This window comes from Oxyura jamaicensis, chromosome 3 (genome assembly GCF_011077185.1).
Source record: "Oxyura jamaicensis isolate SHBP4307 breed ruddy duck chromosome 3, BPBGC_Ojam_1.0, whole genome shotgun sequence".
NCBI classification, from domain to species: Eukaryota; Metazoa; Chordata; class Aves; order Anseriformes; family Anatidae; genus Oxyura; species Oxyura jamaicensis.
Window position 1 is genome coordinate 108,352,633 of NC_048895.1, and position 26,527 is coordinate 108,379,159.

At 44.3% G+C, this 26,527-nt stretch overlaps 1 protein-coding gene across 3 annotated transcripts in view; it reads right to left on the reverse strand.

Moving 5' to 3' along the window:
• Nucleotides 1-1,000: 1,000 nt before the first annotated feature.
• Nucleotides 1,001-26,527, reverse strand: part of LOC118164770 (protein LYRIC-like) — a 31,109-nt gene continuing 5,582 nt past the window's right edge. Inside the window, exons 2-12 of one of the 3 annotated variants that reach the window (XM_035322504.1) lie at nucleotides 24,522-24,608; nucleotides 21,828-21,887; nucleotides 20,765-20,855; nucleotides 19,225-19,293; nucleotides 14,713-14,931; nucleotides 13,878-13,952; nucleotides 12,072-12,194; nucleotides 5,917-6,023; nucleotides 5,209-5,328; nucleotides 3,640-3,769; nucleotides 1,001-3,194 (exon numbers count right to left, since the gene is read on the reverse strand). In XM_035322504.1, coding sequence (XP_035178395.1) covers nucleotides 3,142-3,194; nucleotides 3,640-3,769; nucleotides 5,209-5,328; nucleotides 5,917-6,023; nucleotides 12,072-12,194; nucleotides 13,878-13,952; nucleotides 14,713-14,931; nucleotides 19,225-19,293; nucleotides 20,765-20,855; nucleotides 21,828-21,887; nucleotides 24,522-24,608 — 1,134 coding nt within the window. In that variant the 3' untranslated portion in view covers nucleotides 1,001-3,141. Of the gene's footprint in view, nucleotides 3,319-3,639; nucleotides 3,770-5,208; nucleotides 5,329-5,916; nucleotides 6,024-12,071; nucleotides 12,195-13,877; nucleotides 13,953-14,712; nucleotides 14,932-19,224; nucleotides 19,294-20,764; nucleotides 20,856-21,827; nucleotides 21,888-24,521; nucleotides 24,609-26,527 lie in introns of all 3 variants that reach the window. The other 2 variants (XM_035322507.1, XM_035322508.1) reach the window with 2 other exon arrangements.

A 26,527-nucleotide genomic window follows, 5' to 3' on the forward strand; every position in this document is an offset into this window, starting at 1 on the left:
CAGGCTGATGATCTGAGCAGTACGATACCACAGAAGAGAAGGTGAGAGATGTCTTAAAAGCACAGAAACCAGGCAGTAGCCTGAGCACGCAGTGATGAAAGGAAAGGGAATTTCATAAGGGACTCAAACGTCTGCTTTTCAAAGGCACTGGCCATCTGCAAAGGCCATTTGTTAAACTGAGTGATGGTTCCGCAGCCCCCGAGGACAAGGAAGTGAAAGAATGGAAGTTAACAGCTGCTGAATGCTTTGTGTTTTTTGCTTTGTTTTGTTTTCAACTCGGTCCTCTCACGGAGAAACCACTCTCAGCACACTTTCTTTGGATCTCTAGGCCATCCTTGGGAGCCCATGTAGCAGCAGTACTGGGCGATGCAGCAGAGGAAGGCTCCAGACACGTTAACCAAACGTAATACCCTTTCTGCTCCTTGCAGCAAGGGTACAGCAGATGAATTGCACAAACAGTACGTTGCCACCAGATTTATCCTCAGTACAGCTTTGCAATTATTTAGGAAAGCCTATAATCATCAATATCTAGTTGTAGAGATGTCTTTTCTTTGCTGAGCTGTTTTCTATGTTAGAATGTAGTACTAAATAATGTGCTGATGTAAACTACTGAGCCCTTCTGTATGACAGTGATGTCTTCCCATCTGTGAAACAGTGGAGCCAGAAGTAAAATAAGCATTGCCAATACCGCTGATGTCAGTAAGAGCGGTACTGATCAGTTTGACAGGAAAACTGGGTAATACAATTTGCTGCTTCTTGTCATCAGAATCACAGTCAACTCATCAGTGTTACAGGATTTGAATGTTCTTTTATTCCAGCAACAGAAGAAAGTTAAGAGTTTTTTTGTAAGCATAAACAGGATCGAGACGAAGGAAATCTCTTAAAAACCATTTACTGTATCTCCTTAGAAGCTTGAAATAAAATGTTTTTAGCAAAAAACACTTGCTCTTACTCGTATACATACAAAGTAATTAAATAAAACTGCTCATGAATGCTGTGCTTTGGGCAAAATTTTTGAATTTTTTATTACAAAATCAATGAACACTTGAAATACTGTAACATATTGAAATAAAACATGACTACGCTGGCATCAAAAAGCTTGCAAACAGATATAGAGAAAAAAACAGAAGAAATAGGAGTCTACCGATACTGTAAGTTTCTCTTTACCTCCTTCATTAATCTTTTGATTTTTTTTTGATGGCAGAGGTTATCTTCAATGCTAAACAAGGGCCTTGGGCAACATCCTGGCTCCAAGTAGGTCAATGAATGTTTTCCATTGGCCTCAGAGTTCAAACTTTACTCATTACCTACATACTCATTAACACATCTTCTAAATCCTTGAACTTGCTATACTTGTTTCTCCAGCGAGGCCACGTATTTTTCTTCTTATGCATTTGTTCCAAAACAGTTACTTTCCACATAAAAGCTATTTGGTCCATTCATACATTCATAAATTGCCTATATTTCCCCTACACCGATATACAGACATCAAGATGGGCAGATTTTAGACAGTGAGCTGCTAAGTGGCATTAGTTAAGATTATCCCTCACCTGTCTGAAACAAGCCTGTTTTGCTAAACTTCAGGGCACACTGTACAGCTAGCTGTGCCCCAAAATCACAGCAGAAAAGAGCTGTCCTTTTACTTACAATTCCAAACACATTGCTGTGATTAATTGCTCTTCTGAAGGGAACAGCTGCTCTGATATCTGCGCAAAAGATGAAGACTATGGGATAAAAAGTCTGAGCTGTGGGTAAGGCTCAAACAAGCTGGCATCAGGGTCTGGATGGCTGAGATGGCAGAAGCACAAAGCTCTCCTCTGGCTCAGTAATGCAAACGGGAGTGCTGCTGTAGCAGTTTAAAGCCAATAACATCCACGGTTACTCAGTATCCTATGTAAAATGAGCGTCATCAGCCCAATGCCTATGACGAAGCACAGTTTAACATGCAATAGCAACTGCCACCTTCTCACACAACCTCCAAAGGCACAAAGTCCAGTGCAGGTGGAGATTTGACAATCATTACCTCATCCTTTGAGGTAGCACTTCTAAGATGGGTCAGGGTGAGGCACCGTCTTGGGACAGCCTGAAGAACCCTCACTGCTCCTGCCAAAGCTGCAGCTCTGCAGAGATAAGGGGCTTCAGCTCTCAGTGGCATCACGTTGGTGCTACTTACACACCACAGAACTCGCTTGTAACACATTCCCTCCACCATGCCATAAACCCTCTGACAATAAAAAGTGCACGCTCCTCGGTAAATACTAAATGACATTTCTAAAAGTTTCATTCACAAATTCAGTTTATATTAGAATATTCAAATAACAAAATGCTAAAAACTTCCAGACATCAGATTAGAAAAATTATTTCAAAAAGTCACTTCAGTCTACTCTAAATACAAATGCAACATGCTTTGGACATAACAGGCTTTACACTTCAGCCCACCACAAAACCTGGGAAGACAAAAGGGTTTATAATGTCTTTTTAAGTAAGTTTAAAACGTCCTTGAGAAATTTTCCCTTGTGGAGCAACCTAGCCTGACATGGGGTGAAAAGCGTAAATATGTTAAAGGCAAAAGTCTGACTGTGGCAGCCAACAAGGACTTAAAAGATGGGAGCTTTGAGAATGATCTGTATGATTCTCCTTTTGTCTCTGAACAATGCTTTCTTCTGTACATTACGAGCCTGTGGATGAGCACATCTGCAAAAATGTCAGGGGAGACCAGACTAGCTGGTGGATCCTCTATGGAACTCCAGTTGCAATCATGGTTGGCCATGTCCCAGCCAGTTCTACAATGGTGTATAACATTACAAGTTGACAAACAATGTGACAGTGAAAAACTGAAAGGTCTTAATGCCACCAGTCAAAACCCATTCAACAGTTTTTAATCAAGGGCAGCAATTTGTTATTAACACCCATTCTGTTTCAACACCACCTCTGGAGCACAGTGTGCTCCTTCTCTCCTCTCTCTCACACACTCACACTCTGTTGCTCACTGTTCCTGTTCTCCTCTTCCTCTCGCTTGAAAGTCTTCTAGATCCTCTCTTTACTTTGGGCTCAGCACGGCATCACAGAAAGCAGAATTCTTGCAGCTCATCAGCATGCCTGCCCCCATTTGGTTGTCACTCCGGCAACTACACAGCTCCCTCAAGTCTCTTTCATCTTCTTCCTCTTCCTCCTCTCCTTTTTTCCGTGTACATCTGCCATACAAACAGGGGACATTGCACAAACATCCACTGCAGATCACAGCCCTGGGAACTGTTTGCTTTCCACCTGAAGCAGGCTACTTTGTGATTCTTAGATGTGCTTTACAACAGCCACCTACTTACAAGGATAATACAAAGTCTTCGGGAGAGCCCTGAATGTTTTAGTGGGCTCTGACGCATTTGCTTCTGTTTCACTTCTGTGCTGTGCAAAAATTACTCCCGCTAAATTTAATACAGTTTTGCTCATTAGCTCCAATTGGAGCAGGAAGGTATTTGTCACAGAAAAAAAAAGTATTACAGAGCCTCTGCAGGAAGTAAGATATACAGCTAAAGGAGAAACATTTAGCATATTCACTTAAAAATGCATTTATGAACACTTTTCAGGTTATGCATTATTCTGAATCCAAAATTCATGAGATGTACAAAACCCATCACTTACTGTTAGTGTGTGGATTATTGGGAACATCCAAGGATTTTCTGAAGGAAGCACAGACTGCATCACTGCTATGTTTTGTAGATATCAAGTCCCTTGGGCCTTCTTCCTCTTTTGTTTCCAAACCTTGCTGGGGCTTAATTGAAACAATATGCTTCACTAAGCATATGAGTTAAACGAAGCATATGCAAGCACAAAATATGTCAGAAAATGTAATTATTGTAGGGAATTGGAATATTTAAAGAAACTGCAGGACAAATCAGGTTTCAAATGATTAGACTATTCTGGCATGTCATCTAACTGCCTCCTGTATATTTGTTTTAGGACTGAAGTGTTGAAATTGTCTTTCATTAACATCTCTTCTCTGGTTTCTCTAGTGAATGGAACAGCAAGGGGAAAGCACTGTAACTGTATAGTGAGACCGAAGACTGAGATGTGCCCCGTGACCACTAAATGACCAGTCTATAGAAATACTAGATGTAGCACTGAGAGCGATGAACAACTTTATCTCTGTATCTGATTTCATAATTTCTTTTATTCTTTTATGTACATCTCCAGAGGATGAGCTTGCACGGCAGCAGACAGCAGCATTTGGCACTTGCATGCTAAACAAACTCCTCCTGGCTCATCATAAACATGCCAGTAGGAACAATGCTGTACTGAACAGCTTGACCAGCACCGTTAAGATTAGTCACTAAGGTACGTACAAAGCTAGAGCAACTAATTGGATGTGCAAGAGAGGGAGTGGCCTGGCAGCACTCTGGTGACTCACAGGCCATCCTAAGGATCATTGGAAGGACTGCAGGCCATGAGTTACCTATGTTTTTCCCTTAAACCGGGACATCAGGAGTTCAGGGAACAAAACTGTCTCAAGGATCAAAAGAGACCACAGTGGGTGCGAGGGAAGACAAATGATACTACATAACCATGAGTCCAGAGCAACATATTCAGTGACAAATGAATGAAAAACAATTAGGACACTATGGGGGGTCCCCTCTATGTCTCATTTCACTGAGCAGCGAGGACATTACAGCCACATAAATGGGTCCAAAATCCACTTAACATTCTGTTCTTTTGTACTTCCCATCCCAAATGAGCTGACATTTTCCACAGCCTTCCTCTGTTGCACTCTGAGACTTTTTTCTCTCAATAAGCTTTTCACTAGCATAACAATGGTCTCGTTTTATCTTCACTGCCTTTCAGGATCCACCTTTGCATATTGTTAAAAATACCTCCAGGTGACCTTTCAGCACAGATAAAACACAGCCGAGTTGTACAGTAAACTTGGAATACATTTGCCTGAGAAAGCATTTTTCTTCCATGATTAAAGCCATCTGCTCCTGTCTGCATTGCAAAATTGAAGTGTTTTGTAAATATGTTAGGGAATACCATGTTGCAAAGGCCCATCGGTCATTGTGCTTACCCTTCTCTTATGGGAGGGCAGGGAGAAAGAAGAGAAAGACGTTAAGTTGGAGGGGAAGACAGATCTGCCCTGGTCACATCATCCAAATGAAAAAGACACCCCCCTCTGCTCATGGAAAGCCAAATGCTACTCCGAGAATACAAAAGACTCACATGCATTAGTCCAGCTGCACCCCTTGCTTCTTTCACTTCATTTTTCTTCTTCTTCCGCTGCATTTTGCTTTTGAGCCCAGAAAGACAGAAATTAATGCCTTCTTTGCCTTTTGGCAAATCCTGAAAGCATCAGAGATTTTGTAAGAGGAGGCCTGGGAGAGCTGATTAACTGGCTACATATTTTTTTTCAGTAACACTGATTACCTCTAGGGGTGTGTGCTGATGGCGTACAAGCTTCCATCTCTCTCAGATAAACTACACACCTTGGCTTTAAACAGCTGTTTCCAAAGAGCTCTGCACACTCTTCCCACTGCTGCCAAAGAGGGCTGTTTCCCTGGGTTTCTAGAAAGTGGCTAGATGGGAAGCCTTGTGCTTCCATCTCTCCACTCAAGCTATGACCGTATCATTATCAACAAATCCTCTCACTGAAATAAATACATCTGAGCCCCCTGGGATGGTGTGAAGGCTGATGTTAGCAGTGGACTCTAAACCTGTTAAGACCCAGGTATTCAGGAAAGTCAACTGCAGGAGAAACAGTTCATTTTTGCAGTATTTACTGCTTAGAACAGCAGTGCCACCTGGATGATAAACTCCCAGAACCAGCCACCCCATCCCACTTGCCCTGTGAGTTCTGGTTGCCACAAAGGGATCAGGAAAATGATCCTGAAGACAGCAGGTCTCCCTCGGTCACCAATACCACCACCTCACCTTTTCTTTCTCATCTCCTGTCTGATGCTCCTCATCTCCTGTCCAGTTTCCCCACTCTTCTGTGGGAGCCTTCCAGTCAGAGTCCAGGTCAACCACTGAAGGATCATCTGTTAAAGCAAATACATGCATGAGTTACATTCAAATCCATACAACTTCCCAGATTCACACCAGTAACAGAAACAATGCAAAGAATATCTGTCATCTTTTCTGCCTGCTGATGGGATGGTTGGGTGTGCATGCATGCACATGAATCTTAACTGCATTTTTAGAAAGTAAGTACCAACTGCTAATTCACAATAAGTGATTGCATTCTTCAGGACGGGAGTCAAATTAAGGAAGGGAAGAAAAACAAAATACAGCGACAACAAAAGCCCTTTCAACCTGTGCTTCGGTAAAACAAGCTTTACCAAAATGATAGTAGCATGGCTTGTCAAACATTTTCTTTTAATTTCAGGAAGAAGGATTCAGGAATATCCAGAAATGCTGGCAGAGACTGCAGGCTCAGTGCTACATTTTATTAGCAGGACTGGTTCTCAGGCCATCTCCTCTTCCACTGGCTGCAACACACTGTCCTCAGGGCAATTACTTGTATGGAAGAGTGCTATTAGTAAAGGATTTGTGCATTTGTTAATGCTCTTGTTGGTGTTTTCTTTCCTATAAAAAACAGTACCAAGTGTATTCTTGACTTCAGCTTCCTTTTCCATTTTTTTTTTTTCTTGAATGTAAGCCAGAAAGGCACCATCATGGTAGAGGTTTCCAGAGCTCCCTGACATGCAACTCTGAGCATGCACTAAGTAGATAACACCTACCCTGCTTTGTTTCTGATCATTTCAGGGGGGGAAGGCAGAAAACTTTTGACAACCTTTTAGGTTTCTGTATCTGCAGGCATCTGTTACTTTAAAAAATTGGCCTCGAGCCTTCAGCTGCCTCTCCACAAAGCACTGGCAAACGATTCTCAGACAAGAAAGCAAAACAGAGCAGTCTAATTTCTTTGCCCAAACTGAATGAGTTGCAAAAAAGCAGATAAATCAGCCTGAGATGTTGAAAGGACCACTTGATTATTTTTTAATGGGTCGTGTCTAACAATCTTAAGTCTTATCCTAACAGGGAGAAAGACTTTGAGAACACAACATATAATAATAACTCTTAGCTGATCACGTCTCTTAAAATAAAAACAAATATAAAAAAATCCCAAGCTGGATGGAAAAACTTCTAGTTGAAGCAGGGCCAAAACCAAAAGCATGCTGGGGATGATAAAAGACAACTGTTTCCAAAATGCTGCTCTGTCCAGTTTGCTGCCAAATTTTATAAACATGATTATAAACATTGCTCAAGCTTCTCAGTTTAAAAACCATCCCCTATACACAGACAGCATTTCCCTCCTCCTTCAAAAGGGACAGGAACACGTACTTTCTAATTTATTTTCCAATAAAATACCAGTATTTTAGGCAAATGAATGCATCTAGATTAGAGAGAGACACAACATACATGAATGAGTTGTACGTGTCAAGAACACTTTGTGCAAGCTGCAGTAGGGGATACCACCACCAAAAACCTTCTGCTCCTTCTATCCAGGTTACATGAGGTTTGGGCTCAAATTCTGGAGGATTTAGCTGTAGTGGTTGAAAGCAATACCAGCGGGCACGCTCAACCCAGTATCTCCAGCCCCAAGAGCGAGTGGGGATGAGGACACAGCAAGTCCCAGTTCTGCAGACTCTGTGTTGCTCACGCTCTGCCTCTGCACTAATATACCACTTCCAAGCCATGGCAGCAAAACAACAGGCAAAATCATGCTGCTACTGCCAGAGAGGAGGCAAATTCTGGCTAACAGGGAGGTGCACGGCATTACACACAGACCAGCACAATGGCCCTGAGTCTTCAGGAATCACAGTCCCTCCCAAGCTGCTGGCAGCAGCTCTGCCAGCGATGCTCTCGTGGGTGTGCAAGTAAACTGGGCTGTAACTAGAGGAACACACATGCTGGAGGCCACAGCTGGCACTATTGCTTATTTAAGTTCTGATTTTTTGGTTTGTTTATGTTCTTATTTTTAAGCATTAAATAGTTTTAACAGCCAACTTCCTGCAATGGCCTTGTGTTCATGCTTTGCCCTCACCGTGTGGGTAGGCATGAAGCTCAGCGGTGACTCTGTCTTGTATCAGAACTGCTCTTCCCAAAGTGTTATGTCCTGGAGGTGTTTAATCTTAACTCAGAGTAAAATTAAATGCAATATAAGACTCTTTACCATTTGTTTAATTTGGTGCGAAAATAGGATTAAACATGTTTATCCCAGAGCTCTGTTTAAAAACCTCTCTTGTTCTGTAGTGTACTTCCCTTCCAGCAGTGGGGTCTGGTGAAAGGGAAGAGTCAGCAGGTTCCCTGTGCCAATGGATAGAGAGGGTAGAGTAGAGCATCCTACAGGCTGAACCTTATTATCTGGTCTGGAAAGTGAAGCTAGAAAGTACTTCTGCAAAAGTCAGTTTGTGTCACCAAGAAGAGGATTAATTTTTTTTTTTAGTCCAAAGTTGTAGCATTGGGACTATAAGCTGTCAGGATCTCTCTTGGGCATTCTCCATTCTTTTAGGGTCCGCAGAAACCTAAGGGAGAGCAGCTCTTCATCTGGCAGAGCAAAATCCTCTATGGACTGTTTATTGTCTATGGTGCTGTCTCCTGTGGCTGGTGTTGTAAAGGACAGGTGGCTGTGTAATGTGCATGGTCCTTACCCAAATCTTTGCTGAGCCCTTGCGCATGGAAACCATTCAGTGCACATGGATAGGCAATTTCCAGTTGAAAGCTTACATTTATGGTAGAAATTTTACAGGTGGAAATTATTGCTACCAGCTGGGTGTAGAGTTCCTCATTTGGCACCTTCCTCTAGTATAATTCAGAAGATGCAAAAGTATCAAGTGAATACCAGACTGAAGACTTTTAATCCAAAGAAGCTGCTTATTCGCATGAAACCAAGATATTAAAATTCAGTTTAACCCCAAGACAGGAGGAAGGAAGTCATGAGACACAGAAGCTTTCTGAAGATCCCAGGGAAAATGCGCCTCAGCAAACAAGACAAATTTGTTGGGAAAATGCTAAGTCACAGGTAAAAAGACAGCCCTCATGGTAATGAGATGGACATGCTGCATTTCTGAAGAACGATGCCAGTTCTTAGAAACTGCCCTGACAGAGCAGTAGCCTTGCAGGCTGTCACCAAAGCACAAGCCCTCTGCACTTGGTAGCAGAAACATGCAATAAAATTCACATTTTTTTTGCCTTGAAACCAGACATCAAGAGCTCTAACACAACCCCACCAGCAGCATTGTGCAACTTACACATTTTGTAACAGCATCGAGCCACAACATATGTGTGTTTTGAGAGACAACTAAGCAGAAGTACAAAATACGTCACCAAAGGGGCAGAGAGAGACTGGTGGTAGAGACAGCATTGGGAAAGACATGCAAGCAGTAAAGCCCACGAGGTAAAGTGGAGGAGGCAGGGCAGGCAAAAGAGATGTCTGGTGGAACCAGGACAACCCTGCAGAGCAAGCAGGAAAGATGCCTGGCAAAACTGGAACAACTCCTGGGCCTGGAAACTATGCCAAGAGCGCAAGAGATTTTCACCCCTTTCTCCTCTTTCACACGCACAGATGAAAAACATGCAAACACTAATGATGAGCAAGGAAAAAATGAGAAAGAAATATGTTGCCCTTTCAGCACCCCGTTCCCTCATCAAAGATCCTGTGAGCCTGGCCACCTCGACCTCTGTGACCACCAGGGACTGGAGCCATCAGTGTTAACCAGGTGGCTCCTCCAGCTCCAAGATACTGAATACCTCTAGCTAATTAAAGGTAAGATTGTTAAGGACTAATTGTTTGAGTATGTAGAGCTGATGACTACTGATAGAATGAGAATTACAGAACCACTGAGTTTGGAAGGGACCTATGGACGTTGACTAGTCCTACCCTGCTGCTCACAGCTGGGTCAGGTAGGCAGGCTGCTTGGGGCCTTATCCAGGCAGGTTCTGAATACCTCCACGGATGGAGTCTCCACAACCTCTCTGGTCAACCCATTCTGTTGCCTGATCACTCTCACAAAAAAAAAAAAAAAAAAATATGAGTGAATTAGGCCGTTGCTGTCACAGGCACCTCACAAGATGGCACCCAGCCTCCTGCTCCCCCAGCTCTGCTCGGCCCTGCCATCAAACAAAGAGACTCATTAAATGTTTTGATCTGGGTTTGATAAAATGACCCCGGCTCATATTCAGGTTATGAATGGCATTTTTTTTAGTTCACAGGCCTGCAAGAGCTAACAGGCCTTGCTTGACTGTCAAAGAGCTCATTTTGCCTGCAGCGCAGGCCTTACTGCCAACCATTACCTCATCCAAATTCAGGGAATACACGTTTGCGACACTCCCCTCCACATCAGTATCAAGGCTGATGATTCAAAGGGAAAAACCTCCTACTACTTAGGAGAAAGCTGTAAGGCAGGCAGAAAACCTCCCAGTCCTGCTTTCAATCAAAATGCATCTGCTTAGACGTTTGCAGGAGCAAGCTGCTGAATTTGCTCCTGTACAGTCTGCTCTCGGAGAGACGTGGCATCGCTCTGCTGAAAAAGGGGAGCTCTGCACAGCTCTGCAGGGCAAACCCAGGGCTCGCCAGGGGTGATGTGTGCCAAACGCAATCCAAGGACACACTGCTGAAGAGCTGCCGGTATTGCCTTCCTCCTGCCTGTGCCAGAGAGCCTGGGCTCAAGAGTTACAAAGAGCCTGGCACGCCCCAGCAGCCTCACAGGGGTCAACAAACACTGCACCAAGGGAGGAGAAAACTGTTATTTATTTGTTTGTTTGTTTGTTTGTTTGTTTTAAAGCAAATAATGTTATTTATAAAACCCTCTGATGGCCAAGCTCACATGTCTGCTGCAGGATCTCAGTTACTGCTGGGCAGAGAAGCAAGAAGACTGCAGTTTTGTCTCCTCCCTGCATTCAGCCACTTTGGGTGCTCCTTTAATTAACCTAATCAGGGCCGCAAGAGCAAGAAGGGTTTACTGCACTCAGCAGCCACCATTCCTGCAAGAGCAGGGTAAGGTCTCCCAACAACAGGGGTATAAATAGATGCCGCACTCGATCCTGACCAAAAGGTCAACAGAAAAGGGCACCTAATGCTCATGCTGTTCATGCCAAATCATTCCAGCACTCAGGACCTACCCTGGCCTTTCCAACATATAGAAAAGTTAAAAAAATAATAAATTACCAGTCATAAAAAGACTGAAATCCCAGCTGCCACTGTACACCGGTGTTTTGTCCTGTGCTTCAAGGTGCCCCATGTGGGCTCTGGGAAGGAGATCTAAGTTTTGACAAAAGCACTCTGTGCTCCAGCAGTTCCCTGGTCTCCCCAGAGACATGTCCTACACACTGCACAACACAACACCAGCAACCCCACTGGGCTGGCAGCTGCCTGGATGGAGGCTGCTCAGCTCCACCTTCCCAGCTGCACCATGGGAGAGGGAGAGACGCAATGCTTCAGTTATGAGAACCAAACCTAACTCTGAATTTGTTTTGAAAATTTAGTAATCTGAGATGATTGCTAACACGTGTTTTGGATTTTTTTTTTTTTTTTTTTTTTTGAAACGCAGAGCCCATATTGTTGCCTCTGGCTCAGGATGTCCCTGAACCACTCTCTGCTGGGTGTGGAGAGGGACACAGGGAGTGATTTCTCTATGCTTGACCTGTTCCTGAGCCTGTCTGCCAGCAGCTGCTACGTACAACTGTAGGAGAGAGGACACCAGTCTATGGAAGCCCTCAGTCTCACTGCAGCTGGTCTCGCTGCCCAGAAGCTCTAATTACACTTTGCACAGCAGTATACATGCACAAAACAAGACTCTACCTACTTCCTCCCTTTTTTTGTCTCCATCTAAGTAAAAACACAAATAAAGTGCACATTCTCATCATTTTCAATGGTGCCACACAGGGTGCCTGCAGCTCTGTCTGAGCTCAGAGCAGTTCTGGGCACCTGCCCATAACCAGACCCAACCTGAGTTTCACCCTCACCTCTGCCAGACTCATGTAAACGAGCCACTGTGGAATGTGGGCCCTGATTTTTGCATCTTACAAAACAGCCTGAAAAGGGCATCAACATTCTCTCTCAATAGAAAATGAGCAAGCAGACATACCCTGCTCCTGCCATGCATCGTCTGCTGGGAGGAAAGTCAAGCTGGTGCTCCAGCAGCATCTCGAAGGACTGTCCTCAGATGATTTACTCTTTACGTTATCTGCATGCAGGAAAAGTGCGCTTTTTAAAAAATAAAAAAATAAGAAAAAAACCCTAAAAGATAATCACATAGCTATATTTCTGTTATTGAAACCAATTAGTCATGTCTTTATCTGCATGTTATGCCACGATGCCTGGATGTTATGTAATTTAATCCATACATTAATCTATGCTGCTCATCACAGCGGATTTATTAAAGAAGGCTGGACGAGGACACTACACACAAGTTATTAAAAACAACCCGCTCAGGAGTGGCTACGCTAATACTATTCAGAGATATAAATTCCAGCAAATCTCTGTTGAGCATGTGAAAAGGGAGTTACAGTTCCAACAGCACAAAAGCCACATGAAGTGAAGCCAGCTCCAACTCCCACAGACTTTAGTGAGAAAACTTCTGCTCACTCTTAACAGTAATTCAGATAAAGCCATAAATACCAAATGAATGACTCAGAGAACGAGCACGGATAAAAGAGAGCTGGTGGAGGAAAAAAAAAAAAAAGTTTAATGTTTTTTGGATAATTATTTTCAGCAACTAAAGCAACCACTAGGATTCACACGTTTCCCTGAATGAATTCCTTTAGTCCCATTCTAACACCAGTACATAACAGACTAGCATTTTCTTAATTTCTTTCATACACAACCAATTTTTCTTTGTGATTTTTTCTTTCTTATATTCACCTAAAGAATGCCCTTGTTTATGCAGTTTTTCTCAAGTATCAGCTTGATTTCTTGCTTCATAAATGCAGATATTAGTAAATACTTGTACTTGTTACATTAGGAACTGCTTCATTCTGCTGATGCAGTGTTGGAAAATAGATGATCAAATATGACGAGTATTACATTGACTATAATGTTTGGCTTTAAAATTGAATTCCATTGTGCTGGCTTACTTCATACAAACTACGTTTTGTGCATGGATGTCCATCTCTGTGTATCTATGCTTGCACTTAGCATCTCAGAACCATTCAGAATCAGATTCTGCACTCATCAGCCACTCAGGCTTCCAGAAGAATTGGAGTTTCAGGCAGGCTGATGGCATATGAAGGAATCTTTCAGAAATAGCCATCAGAGTATACAGAGCATGTGTGTGCATCACATCACAACAGCAGCACTTGGAACTGGGCAGTGAGAGGTACCGACAGTTACAGAGAGGCAAAGGGAAAACTAAAAACAGGGCCCGAGATTAATGCGAAGCCCAGGAGACACTTCTTCCTTCTCCAAACCGTGCATGGAGAGGCTCGAGCTGAAAATCGCTTGCTGTACAGGAGAGGAAACTGCTGGCTAAGCAACCTCTCACAGGGCCCCTCTGGCCTCAGCATTTGCTCCCTCCCTCGGTTTGAAATTCTCTGAATTTGCTGGTCATCAAAACTTATTGGAAATCTTCTGAGTGAGTAAATCTAACTGAGAAGGAATTTGCTGAGGGGTGTGGGGGGGAAGTAAAGGAAAGTCTTTTATTTATTTATTTATTCCAATAAACAACGGTTTGGAAAGCATTCAGTAATACATTCTGACGTCACTCCCCAAAAGGCTGGTGCACTGGGCTGCAGATGTGAGCAAACTCTAAAAGAGAGAGTGACTAATAAAACGTGGCTGTAAGGAAGAAGACCCATATATGACCAACAAGAGTACTTTTAAGCCGAGCATCTAACAGAGCACTAGAAGAACTCTGAAGGAAACAATAAAAAAAGACCAAAGAGAGACCACTCACCTAACTCCTTTGACAGCTCTATTGATGTCCCAAAGGTCACAGGACAGGATTTTACTTCTGCAATATCCCATGTTCCTGCATTTCGAAAAGCAAACAAACAGTAACACAAAATGTGGTGTCATGTTCACAGCTGGCAAATGCAGTTTCGGCCTGACACTCCCCGTCTCTTTCCATGTTCTCACCATCCCAAGCCTGCAGCCACTTTTGTTGCTAAAGGATCAAGCAAGGAGAAATGATCTTCAGGGACAAAGAGTCCAGCCCAGTTGCTATTTACACCCTCTCATCCCTTCAAAGGGCATGTAACACCAGCACATGTCTTTGAACTTAGTCAAATTCCTCACTCTTTTGGACTGGTTTGCCCTTCATTGCACAACTGGCCGAGGTCGTTGTCATACATCAGCTTGGAGTTTGGCCTTCTGAAGGCAAGAGAGTGAAAAATGGTACCAATGACCTTCTGACATAGACCCTGTACTCTGCAAAAGAAAGGAACCAATCTAAGGGCAATCTAAGACCGCTTTCTGAACCACCAGAGTCCTGGATTACTGCTACTGAAGGTGAGCTGTCATGTGGCCTTATACACCAATCAGTCCAGTCATTAAGCTTGATCAATCAGTGAGATCTTAATGAAAACCAAATGCTTTTGGAAATTAACCAGAAAGCAGTATTAACTATTTTAACTTGTAACCCATAGTATTAACTGTTTTAACTTGACAACACCATGTGTGCAGGATGAATGCCAGCGGGCAGTACTCTCTGAGGCAACGTATGCTGCTGGACACCATAATTCATGAAACTTTCCCTCTACGATGCTCCCTCTAGGATCATAGACACTCACCTACATTGAAAAACACATCCTCTTGTGACTGGGAGGGCACAGATTCCTCTCTTGTAGCTTTTGAGGCCTTTAGCACAGTCCCACGCTCTGCCCTGGTGATGAGAGCACCTTTTCCACGGCCACCAGTGTCCTCTGCGAGTGGCCACCCCGTTCCCTTCTCATCCCAGTCAAAGGCTGGCTCAGCCACCGAGCTGCCTGGTGATGCTCTGCTGGCGTCTTCTCGGGAATAAACATTATCACAGGGTTATGAGTGTTTTTTATTACTACAGAGAGTTTATACAGGGGAAAGAAAGCCTGATCCAAACTCATCAGACATAATGTCCAGGTTCACGATGAAATTATTTACAGGTACAGCAGCAGTAAAGCCTGCCCCTGGGAAGGGAACGCTGAAGCAGCAAACACGAAGGCCATATGAGAAGGAAGGCAATGAGCCCTGCAGGAGATGACGCAGGAGTACAGAGGCCTTGGGCATCGCTCCCTGACTGCAAGGGTGGCTGAATCATAGAATCATAGAATATCCTGAGTTGGAAGGGACCCTTAAGGATCATCAAGTCCAACTCTTGACACCGCACAGGTCTACCCAAAAGTTCAGACCATGTGACTAAGTGCACAGTCCAATCTCTTCTTAAATTCAGACAGGCTCGGTGCAGTGACCACTTCCCTGGGGAGCCTGTTCCAGTGTGCAACCACCCTCTCTGTGAAGAACCCCCTCCTGACGTCCAGCCTAAATTTCCCCTGCCTCAGCTTAACCCCGTTCCCGCGGGTCCTGTCACTAGTGTTAATGGAGAAAAGGTCTCCTGCCTCTTGACAACCCCTTACGAGGAAGTTGTAGACTGCGATGAGGTCTCCCCTCAGCCTCCTCTTCTCCAGGCTGAACAGGCCCAGTGACCTCAGCCGTTCCTCGTACGTCTTCCCCTCCAGGCCTTTCACCATCTTCGTAGCCCTCCTCTGGACACTCTCCAACAGTTTCATGTCCTTTTTATACTGTGGTGCCCAGAACTGCACACAGTACTCGAGGTGAGGCCGCACCAGCGCAGAGTAGAGCGGGACAATCACCTCCCTTGACCTACTAGCGATGCCGTTCTTGATGCACCCCAGGATACGATTGGCCCTCCTGGCTGCCAGGGCACACTGCTGGCTCATATTCAACTTGCTGTCTACCACGACCCCCAGATCCCTCTCTTCTAGGCTGCTCTCCAGCGTCTCATCGCCCAGTCTGTACGTGCAGCCAGGGTTTCCCCGTCCCAGGTGCAGGACCCGGCACTTGCTCTTATTGAACTTCATGCGGTTGGTGATCGCCCAGCTCTCCAACCTGTCCAGATCCCTCTGCAAGGCCTTTACGCCCTCATTTGAGTCCACAACTCCTCCAAGTTTGGTGTCATCAGCAAACTTGCTCAAAATACCCTCTATTCCTACATCCAGATCATTTATAAAAATATTGAAAAGTACCGGCCCTAAAATGGAGCCTTGAGGGACCCCACTGGTGACCACCCACCAGCCTGACGCAGCTCCATTTACCATAACCCTTTGGGCCCTGCCCGTTAGCCAATTGCTCACCCATCGTATGATGTTTTTATTTAGCTGTATGGTGGACATTTTGTCCAGTAGGATCCTATGGGAAACCGTGTCAAAAGCCTTGCTGAAGTCCAAAAAAATCACATCAGCTGGTTTCCCTTGGTCCACCATACGGGTGATCTTATCATAAAAGGAAATCAGGTTAGTTAGGCAGGACCTACCCTTCACAAACCCATGCTGGCTGGGACCAATGACTGCTTTGTCCCCCAGGTGCGCCTCAATAAGTCCGAGAACCAACTTCTCCATGATTTTACCAGGCACTGACGTGAGACTGACAGGCCTGTAATTGCTAGGGTCTTCTTTCTGACCCTTCTTGAAAATTGGCACAACATTTGCCAGCTTCCAGTCTACTGGGACCTCTCCAAATTCCCAGGATCGTTGAAAAATAATTGATAGAGGTTCCGCGATGACATCCGCCAGCTCTTTCAGCACCCGGGGATGAATCCCATCCGGACCCATGGACTTGTAGGGATCCAGGTGGAGTAGCAAATCCCGCACACGTTCAGGGTCAGTTGGGAGTTTGTCATCCCCACCGTCCCGGTCCTCCAGCTCAGGGCACCCTGGGTCCCAAAGCCCGTCATTGGCATTGAAGACAGAGGCAAAGAAGGCGTTAAGCGTCTCTGCTTTGCCTACGTCATCGTCTGTGAGGAGACCTTCCCTATCAAGGAGCGGCCCTATGTTTTCTTTAGTTCTCCTTTTTCCATTCACATATCTAAAAAAACCCTTTTTATTTTCTCTCACAGACACAGCCAGCTTCAACTCTAGCTGTGCTTTGGCCACTCGAACTTTCTCCCTACAAACACGAACAGCATCCCTGTATTCTTTCCATGACGCCTGGCCCTCCTTCCAGTAGCGAAACACTCTCTGTTTCCGCCTAATCTCCATTAGAATGTTCCTGGTCAGCCACGCCGGCTTCCTGCCCCACCTGCCTGACTTGCGATATTTTGGAATTGCCTTATCTTGTGCTTCTAGGAGGCATCGCTTAAAGAGTGACCAGCACTGGTGGACATCGAGGCTGAAGGCCTCAAAGGTCCAGCTGGTACCCAGAACAGTAAAGGGAGAGAAAGAGGACAGCAAGATTTTCAAGGGAAAGGGAAGCAAACCTCTTGGATGTTGGTAGTCCAAGGCTGCTGCTGAGAAATCAGTGCTAGGCATACACACAGTAGAAATTATGACAATTATCTCCAACATCTTTTGTTCCAAAGGACTCCCAAAGCACTTTATGACTCCAGCCTTCAGAATAGCAAAGCCTTTTCCTGGTGCTCTGGTGGGCAGGGGACCAGTGCTGACATCAGCCCCACCTTCACACAGCTTAATGCTGCTGCTGCTTATTCCCTGCTGGGAAACAGCCGTCAGCACTCAGCAGGGTTAGGGCTTCTTCCTGGAAGTGGGAAGAGCACATTTCATTGCTCTGTAGATGTTATCACTAAGAAGGACCAGCACCATCAGCTGATTTAATCCATTGCACAACACAGGCTCCTGGGCTTCACCAGTGACTTCAACTGCAGCTTGGTCCTCTGAGCTCCCTCGCCCTGGGCCAGCAAAGCATGTACACCTGCGTGGGTTTAGGGTTAACGCACACTTCCTTCTGCACAGGCAGCCAGCACCACTGGTGACAACAGGCCAACTGACATGAACAAAGCCAAATGTGAGCCCTTACGCTTTGCTGGAGGCCATGTAGAGGCCTCAGCACTTTAAGCCCTTAGAGAATGTCATGCAGATATCTAACCCTTGGCTTCTATAATCTAGATGATAAAATGGTCCCAAAATGTCTGTGTATTTTTAGATCAAAATTTGCTGTTTACTTGCCCTGATCTTCAATTTTAGTAGGGCTTCTAAGGTACTTTAAGATAATGTCTTATTGCTGACAGTGCACAAACATCCGTATTTACCCAGCTGTGTCCCAATTCCAAATTTCTTAGCTTCTAAATTGCTCTAATATGCTTAACTTCATAGGTTTCTCCATTATACTAATGGTTTTAACAAAGATAATTAAATTATTGAGACATTTCCAAATATGTTAATTCCATGACCTGCTTTTATACAGCAGTTATAATAACATAATCAGTAGAAATGTATATAGGCATAAGTGCATGGCGGACACTTTGAAATCCCCATAGGAAGAGTGTGGTATGAGTACATAATGCTGCTCTGTTTTATCTCATTAAGATAACAGTACATTTCCCTTTTATAGCTGTTTATTCTGGGCAGGCCTGAATTAAAGAATCTGTTTGGAACTGGGCATATAATGCAGGTTTCTATACAATAATTGTTAGAAAACATCTTTTGTCAAGTAGCACAGAATGAACTAATCCCATCACACCACACCTCTAGCAGATCTCATATCTAATGGACATTTGTTTTCAAAGTTCTGTGGTTAATAATATGTGTTGTAATGAAAGCCTGGAATAAAACACAAGGCTCGCCAACCTGTCTTTTCCTAAGTAGAAGGAGAAGGCTCGGGGGAGACTTTCTTGTACTTTACAATGACCTTAAAGGAGGCTGTAGCAAGGTGGAGATCAGGCTCTTCTCGCAGGCACCCAGTGATGAGGGGAAATGGCCTCAAGTTGTGCCAGGGTGGTTTAGGTTGGATATTAGGAGAAATTTCTTTATGGAAAGTGTTGTGCAGTGTTAGAACAGGCTGCCCAGGGAAGTGGCTGAGTCACCATCCCTGGAGGTCTTCAAGAAACATGTAGATGTAGAACTTAGTAGCGTGGTTTAGTGGTGGGCTTGTCAGTGCTAACAAAGGTTGGACTAGGTGATCTTAGAGGTCTTTTCCAACCTGAATGATTCTGTTCTATGATTATAAGTAAGCAGTCTAAATGTGTGTAAATATTTTGCTGTCTAATGATGAACGGAGCAAATAGAAAGACTCTGGGAAGTTAGGAGTAAGAAGCCAGATCAGGTGTGCAAATGCTCCATAGCCTGTAAATTTACCTTTTTGTTTCAGCCTTTCCTTCCTTAAATGTCTCTTTTCTCGGCTGCTGATCTTGGTCTGCCAGACACCTACAACACAGAGCAAAGGTCACCGTGACTCATCTTAAGTTAACAAGAAACTTCCTTTACTGCCTGTGCTGCTTACGAAGTAAAGTGCTCTCTGCTCGTTTTCCATGCTGGCTGTAAAAGTGCCCCTGCAGCGGTGCTGCCTGGTTGCATGCAGCATCTCCCCTGCACAGTGCTTGCTGTCTCTGCAGAAACACGGGCCATGTTACATAAGAAATCCCCGTAGCAAACCTGTCTGTCATGTGTCCTGACTCATGTAACTGCACATATTCTTCTGTCCTTTGTGTCAGCCTGATAATGCGACACCCCTTTCCCTCGGGGGAGATGTCACAACAGAGCATCAACTGCCTCATACGTCTGACAGCACAGGGAAGTTCATGAAAAGCTTAGCCATCAAACATGGCTTCGATTTCCTGACCTTCTCTAGCCCTGAGCACACCCTCAGACCTGGTGTATGATGTGAAGACCCGCTGCCATCCAGCTGACTTCCACGTGCACTCATTCATACCAGTCAGGCCATGCTCTGCCTTCACCTCTGCTCTCCACAATCTACAACACGACAGGAGGGACTGCCAGAAACGGTTAACAAAGAAAAAAACACAGTCCCCTGATTTCACTGAGACAAACATCTTCTTTCTCTAAACATCCCTGAACACATGAAACAGTTCAGCTGGTTCATCTGTCCAAAAAACTAAACAGCCCTTTGAAGAAAGCCTCTGCTGTTTCCCATCGTTCTCCTGTGCCCTTGCAGGCACTCATTGCTCCTGACGCAAGCGCCCGCAGGGAGGACTCCAGCCCAGCAGCAGCGAGGGCTTCTGCTCTCACCAGCACACTAATCACATTATAATCTTTTAAGCCCAGAAAAGCTTAGATTTGGTTGTTTTCAGTATGGCCCCTGGTGGGGGGAGACAGACAGGCAAGAATGGAGTGTCACGTATTTTCCAGTGAAATTATAGCTGCCTGATCCATGCTAGCCTCTGCCAGGTTTCTTTACAGCTTTGCTTGTAACCAAAGATCTTGGCTGTGTTCATGGGCGTAAGGAATTGGCTGTATGTTATCCATCTGCCTTTTCCAGCCTCGTCCGCGGGCCCAGCAAAAAGCTGCCTGTAAAGAGCACAGCTCCAGCTATGGATCAGCACAGCAAAAGCCACAGGATTGGAGCAAGAGCAGAAAGACAGGATCCTGCTCCCGAGTGGACCTCTGGCCACTTCAGATATTCTTTCTCATCCATAGATTTGCCATCTCTGTGAATGCAGAAAGGACCGGAGAAGAGTGGCAGGAAAGTACACAGCCCCCATCTGTGTAATTACATGTAGAAATGAGCAGATGATAAAAGACTTTCTCAAACTGGCTATTTTTCCCAATGACACAGAGAACAAAAACAGCAGAGAAGGCCTCCCTTTTGAAATATTTCATCCCATGTTATTTTCTGGTAATATCAATCAGATAACAGAACAACCACAACTTTTCTTACCTTCGTCCTCTTGCAGCTTGTCTTTTTCCACAGAAAGCAGATCTTTCAATGCCTCCTTGTCTGAGCACTGGGCTTTCTTCTTCTTCTTAGGCTACAGCATCCAGGAGATGCACAGCAGAAAGATCAAACAGGTATTTGTTACATTTCATCTTGAACAAAGGAGTCAGGGCAATAGTTTTAAAATGCAGACCACACAGTGCTACTCCGAGAGAGAGCGCGAGGTTGCTGGATTCTCTAAGGAGGTACGAGAGTGCCTACTCCAAACTCATTAATGAAACAACTTTTGTCCTACAAAGTCAGACTTACCTGCCAGGTTAGAAAGCCCACATTGTACTTCAGCCACCTGCTCTACAGTAACATAGTAATATTTATCGTTCTGAAGACTATAAAGGAAGGAAATGTACAATTATTTCCCCTCCTTTCCAATCAGCAACTCTGAAATCAACAGTTAGGCCCCTGCTTATGATTAACAGAAAAAAAAAAAGACATACAATACTTTTAACAAAGGTATCTGTAGTTTACACTGATCTAGAAGGACACAGCAGTGGCTCAGGCCAGTTTCATACGGCTTGATGAAACAGCAGAGTTACCTTTAAATCTTCAAATGTGAATGTTTTAGATGTAATACACTGGTTCTTGACTTTTGTAAGGGGGGATACTCCCTGCCATCACCATGCCTCACGCCCAGGCTGAGGGCTGCTCCTTGCTAAGGCAGAGTGGCTGTAAAGCACGAATACTTTCTTCCCTACCAGTACAAGTGCCCAGGTAAGACCTTTGCCCAGACACAAGGAAATGTCCCGTATCGGAGCTGGAGCTGAAATACAGGAGATTCTAGCTCCTGGCTTGGGGTGCAAACCAAGAGATCATCCCACTTGTGGTCGTAGTAACAAGTACCACAGCGTGACCATGCCAGAGTGTTACTCGGTGTTATCTTCCTCACTCACCTCTTAACTTCTCCATCAACAGGAACAATAAATTGTCCTTAAAATATAAAATAAGCAACATTCTTAAAACAAGTTTCTCTTGAAAGATGTTACATAAACTCTAAAGCTATTACTGGTACCTTGAGAAGCTTTTTCTCTCTGATATTGGCTGATGTTACAAGCTGCCCGTTCACTGGAACCTAGAAGACAGACAGCAAAAAAAGCATTATGGAATATGTATGTGCATGTGTATGTAATAAATATGTATGTGCATAAAATTATGTTAATACGCATGATATGCTGAAAGACATAGCTAAATAACAGCCAGTACAAATCTGGACTAGAATTTATGGCCTTGTTCCAACTTGAGTTAATTTATTCCGAATTAATTAGTGTTAGCTAAGTCTTTATGAATGTAAATCCAGGAACACCAGGTAGATTTATTCCAAAGCAGACATATTTGTGGTTTATCCTAAGATTTGTCTAGGATCAAAGCTGTTTTTCAGATAGGGTAAGCCTGCCTTAAAAAAGCAGCACAGACAGAAGAAGGCTTATTTTGATTCTTTTTAATTAACAGGAGCTCACTGCACAGCACCCCCCTCCCTGGCCCAGGTTGCCCTGGTCAGAAAGCATTACTCAGGAGAGGTGTGCTCCCAAGTATCAGGGAAATTTGTTTCCTCTTCAGAGAGCCGGTGCCAGCTGGCAGATGGAGCCGCAGAGGAGCGGTACGCGCACTGCGCTGTCGCGGATGTGATTGCAGGACCAAAGAATGATGCTTGCAGTTCATGAAAGAGAGGGAAACCAGCACACTCTGCAGAACACTGCATGGCGAGCGAGGAAAGCTAAAATTTGTTCCTAAGAAAAAATAAAGGCTCACTGGGTGGCCGTGTCCCTTCGGGCTACGGGGACACAACCCCAGATGTGACAGGCAAAGACTCGGAGCCACCTTGCGACGGATGAGATTACAGCTCCTGCATGGCCACGGGGACGTACAGAAACTCCTTCCACTGAGCAACAAGTTTTCATAGGCTCTCTGAAACGTCATTAGGACTTAAAGCTAATTATTCTGAGAGATGAACCAGTATCATTTCTTCTCTGCCGAATTCATGAATAATCTCCCCCAAATTCTGTACTTTACAACATCCCACTCTCTGAACACACAGGCATATTTCTGGGTTTTCTGGGAAAATATTACAGGAGCCAAAATACCTGCCCCATTACCTCACCAATTCCACCAGCTTTCAAATTATAAGCTTAAAGCAAGTGGTGCACATCTCTTTTGTCTCCCTGAGCTATCATTTGGTAGGTTTATTGTTATATTCTTCTGAACAGTCACTAGCGAAATAATGACCTCTGTGTTAAAACCCTGCTCTGTTTCATAATAGTTAGCAAGGCCATCCTTATTTTTTTTTCCCATGAGCAGACATCTCCCTTCTGAGACCCTCATATTCATCTACTAGAGGTGTTCCACAAACCCTACCACAACATGGACCACCTTCCATATCCTGCTCCACTCAAGGAAAAAATCCCACTCTGCCTGCAGCAGGGAGGGAATCAGGTTCTCACGCAGGATGAGGAACATAAAATGTATATTCTGGAGAATTTTGGTGAAAAAATGGATTTAAATATGGAAGATCTTGATCTTATACTACTCATTCTTTTTGAGCATATGCATCTGTCCAGTGAAATGTTTGAAAATACACATAGATCATGTCTTTATGAACAAGTCATGTGCAATATATTTTTTCAGGGGGGTGGGGGAGTCTCTGATGTGAAAACCTACTGTATGACACAGAACTAGAGGGAAGCTGAGTTTTATAGGATGAGTACAGAAACAAACAACTGAGGGAAGCTACAGAACATGTAAATACAATATTCCTTTCCAATTTCATAGAATCATATAATCACAGAATGCTTGACCATCCAGTTCCACCCCCCCTGCCATGGGCAGGAACACCTCCCACCAGCCCAGGTTGCCCAAAGCCCCATCCAGCCTGGCCTTGAACACCTGCAGGGATGGGGCATCCACAGCTTCTCTGGGCAGCCTGTGCCAGTGCCTCACCACCCTCACAGCAAAGATTTTCTTCCTTTTATCTAATCTAGACCTACTCTCTTTCAGTTTAAAGCCATTATTCCCTGTCCTATCACTGCACCCCCTGACAGAGTCCCTCCCCAGCTTTCCTGTAGCCCCCTTTAGGCACTGGAAGGCCACTGTAAGGTGTCCCCAGAGCCTTCTGTTCTCCAGGCTGAACAACCCCAACTCCCTCAGCCTGTCTTTGAAGGAGATGATATTATTTATCAGGTGCTCCAGCCCTCTGATCATCTTTGTGGCCTCCTCTGGACTCACTTTAGAAGGTCCATGTCCTTCTTGCGCTGGGGCCCCCAAAGCTGAACGCAGGGCTCCAGGTATCTTAACAAACCCTGGTAATTTCCCAGCACTCCTAACAAAATATTCACTGTTTTGTAAAGGCTTTGCCAAAGAACCTCCCAAATAAAGCTGTTTTCAGCAACACTGCCACCATCAAAAACAGAAATTGCAGTACCAACTTAGGAGACAAGAAGAAGGAGGCTTTTTTGCCACTTTTCAGACAAACACAGATGATGGGAGACATCCCACCTCCTCTTAACCCCTCTTTACATCAAGATATTTCTGCAAGCTTGAGAGAGTACACACAGAGAGACGAGGAGGTGTCAAGATGAAGGAAATGCACCGTCTCCCTCCCCCAGACTGCCATAAGCCAGCACAGCCCGAGGCTGTACAGAGCCCTGGCACAGGCACGGAAAACTCCAGAGGGAAAATTTTGAGTGCAAGAGAGAATTAGGGAAGATGCAACCTCTACTTGCTCTGACAGCATAGTCTCGGCTAGGGCAGGATCACGTTCCTGGCTCTTTTCTCCACATAAATGAGAGCAAGCAACAAGCTGGAAAAAATACAGGACTTTCTTTTAATGTTTTGCCAGCCTGACTGCTGTATGCTTTTAGCAGAAGAGCACAACATTTCCTACTTAAATGATATTTCATCTGCTAGCCAAGGATCCCTCTTCCTCTCCATCCATGTCTAAGAGGTTAAAAATACGCTGCTGACAGGCATTTACTGCATCCCAGGGGTCTTCACACGGACCGGCTCTTCAGCCCCAAATACCCACGTAGGGCTCCAGAACCTAATTACATCCTTCCTCACAGGCTGCTGAGTGCAAGGACAACACCAAATCTGACGACTGACCAAAGATCCCAAATAGCCCACCACTGAGGTGATGGTCTTCTCCCAGACTTGTGATGTCTGCTGCTCCTCCACCGTCCTTCGGCAGTAACAGCACCTCCCTTCCTTTTATCACCAGGGACTTCTACCGGGTTCAGCTTGCTTTCAGTGTGGAAAGGTACTATTCCAGCCTGACCTTTGTATTAAATCCCGTCTTTATCCAGCCCCTTTTCTTGCTGTAAGCTGGCTGTAGGGCTGAGGAGCCCCACCCTACCCTATTCTTCCCTTTGGAAGCCCTGAGGGTACTGAATTAGTCACGCCTCTTTATCACGGGCATTTGGCCATTCTGAAAAGAAAAAAAAAAAAAGGAATTTTCATTATTTATTTCACTTAACTTAATGGACTCATTAAGGAGAAATGAAATTTCTCGGGGTAACTTTTCCTTTAAGAAAAATGAAGTTTAGTACAGGGCAAACACATCTATGCCTGCTGAATTTAGTGACCGTATAAAGTCACCAGTGCAAACCCAAATACATTAAATATATGCAGACGTTTAGTGGTATCAGACTTAGCATATTAATTTGTGCTCGCATTCTGCGCAACAATAGAAAGATTATTTTTAGTTCATGGCCATTTGGTTTGTGACCCAGTGGAACAGGATTTCCCCCACACACACCCTGCCTTTCTTTCCTTTTCACATAACCTAAGGTTGCATTTCTGATGCCTGCGCTGAAACCTTTACGCTTTTGTGTTTATTTGATGCTCTTCATGTAGTTCAACATAAAGTCACAAAGAAAGAAGGCACAGACATGGGTTCAAATGTTAAAAAATATCAGCTTTAGTCTTATATATGAAAGAAGACGTGTTCTTATATATGAAAGAAGACGTGTTCAAAGCCATAAAACCATACCCCTATACGCTTACCTTTACACATTTCAATTGTTTCATTAGAGCAATCCTTTTTTACAAAGCCAAGCACCTTTTTATAAGCATCTTATCAAATCAGGAAGTCTGCTTTCAACTCTCAGTGCCATCAGCTGGCCACAGGTTTAATTAAAAATGGCATGAATGTTATCCGCCGCTTCATGCACTTCGTCCGTCCCACGCGGGGAAGTGCTGAACATTGCCTGCCCCAGGAAGGCATGCAGAGGCTTCCCCAGCAGAGGGATACCAGCACAAAATAAACTCAGCGTAGGAAACCCAAGGGGAGCTATTATATGCTTCACACACTGGGAATCGGGGAATTCATTTAAGAACATGAATAAAGATTCAGAAATTTGTTGTAGGCTACCACTTTCCAAACACTTGAATTAAGTGGGTTGGACACTGGGAATAAAAGAAAGCAAAATTACCCCATGCTGGCAAGGGAGTCTGTGAACAGAAAAACGTTTCCAGATTTAAGAAATAATTCAATTAAATTGTTTCCTAGTGCTCGTTCCCAGTGCAAAAGCTATGCTATTTTTTCTCACCTTATGTTAAGGAAAAGATAAATGTTGGGGCTGTAGGCCAGCAAAAGCAACACCAACAAGCACTGAATTAAAAAGAAAAGAAAAAAAAAAAAAAGAAAAAAAAAAAGAGCAAACAGAAAAGCACTTTCTGAAGAACCTCCCTGAAGCATGCTGTTGCTGCCGAACGAGATAC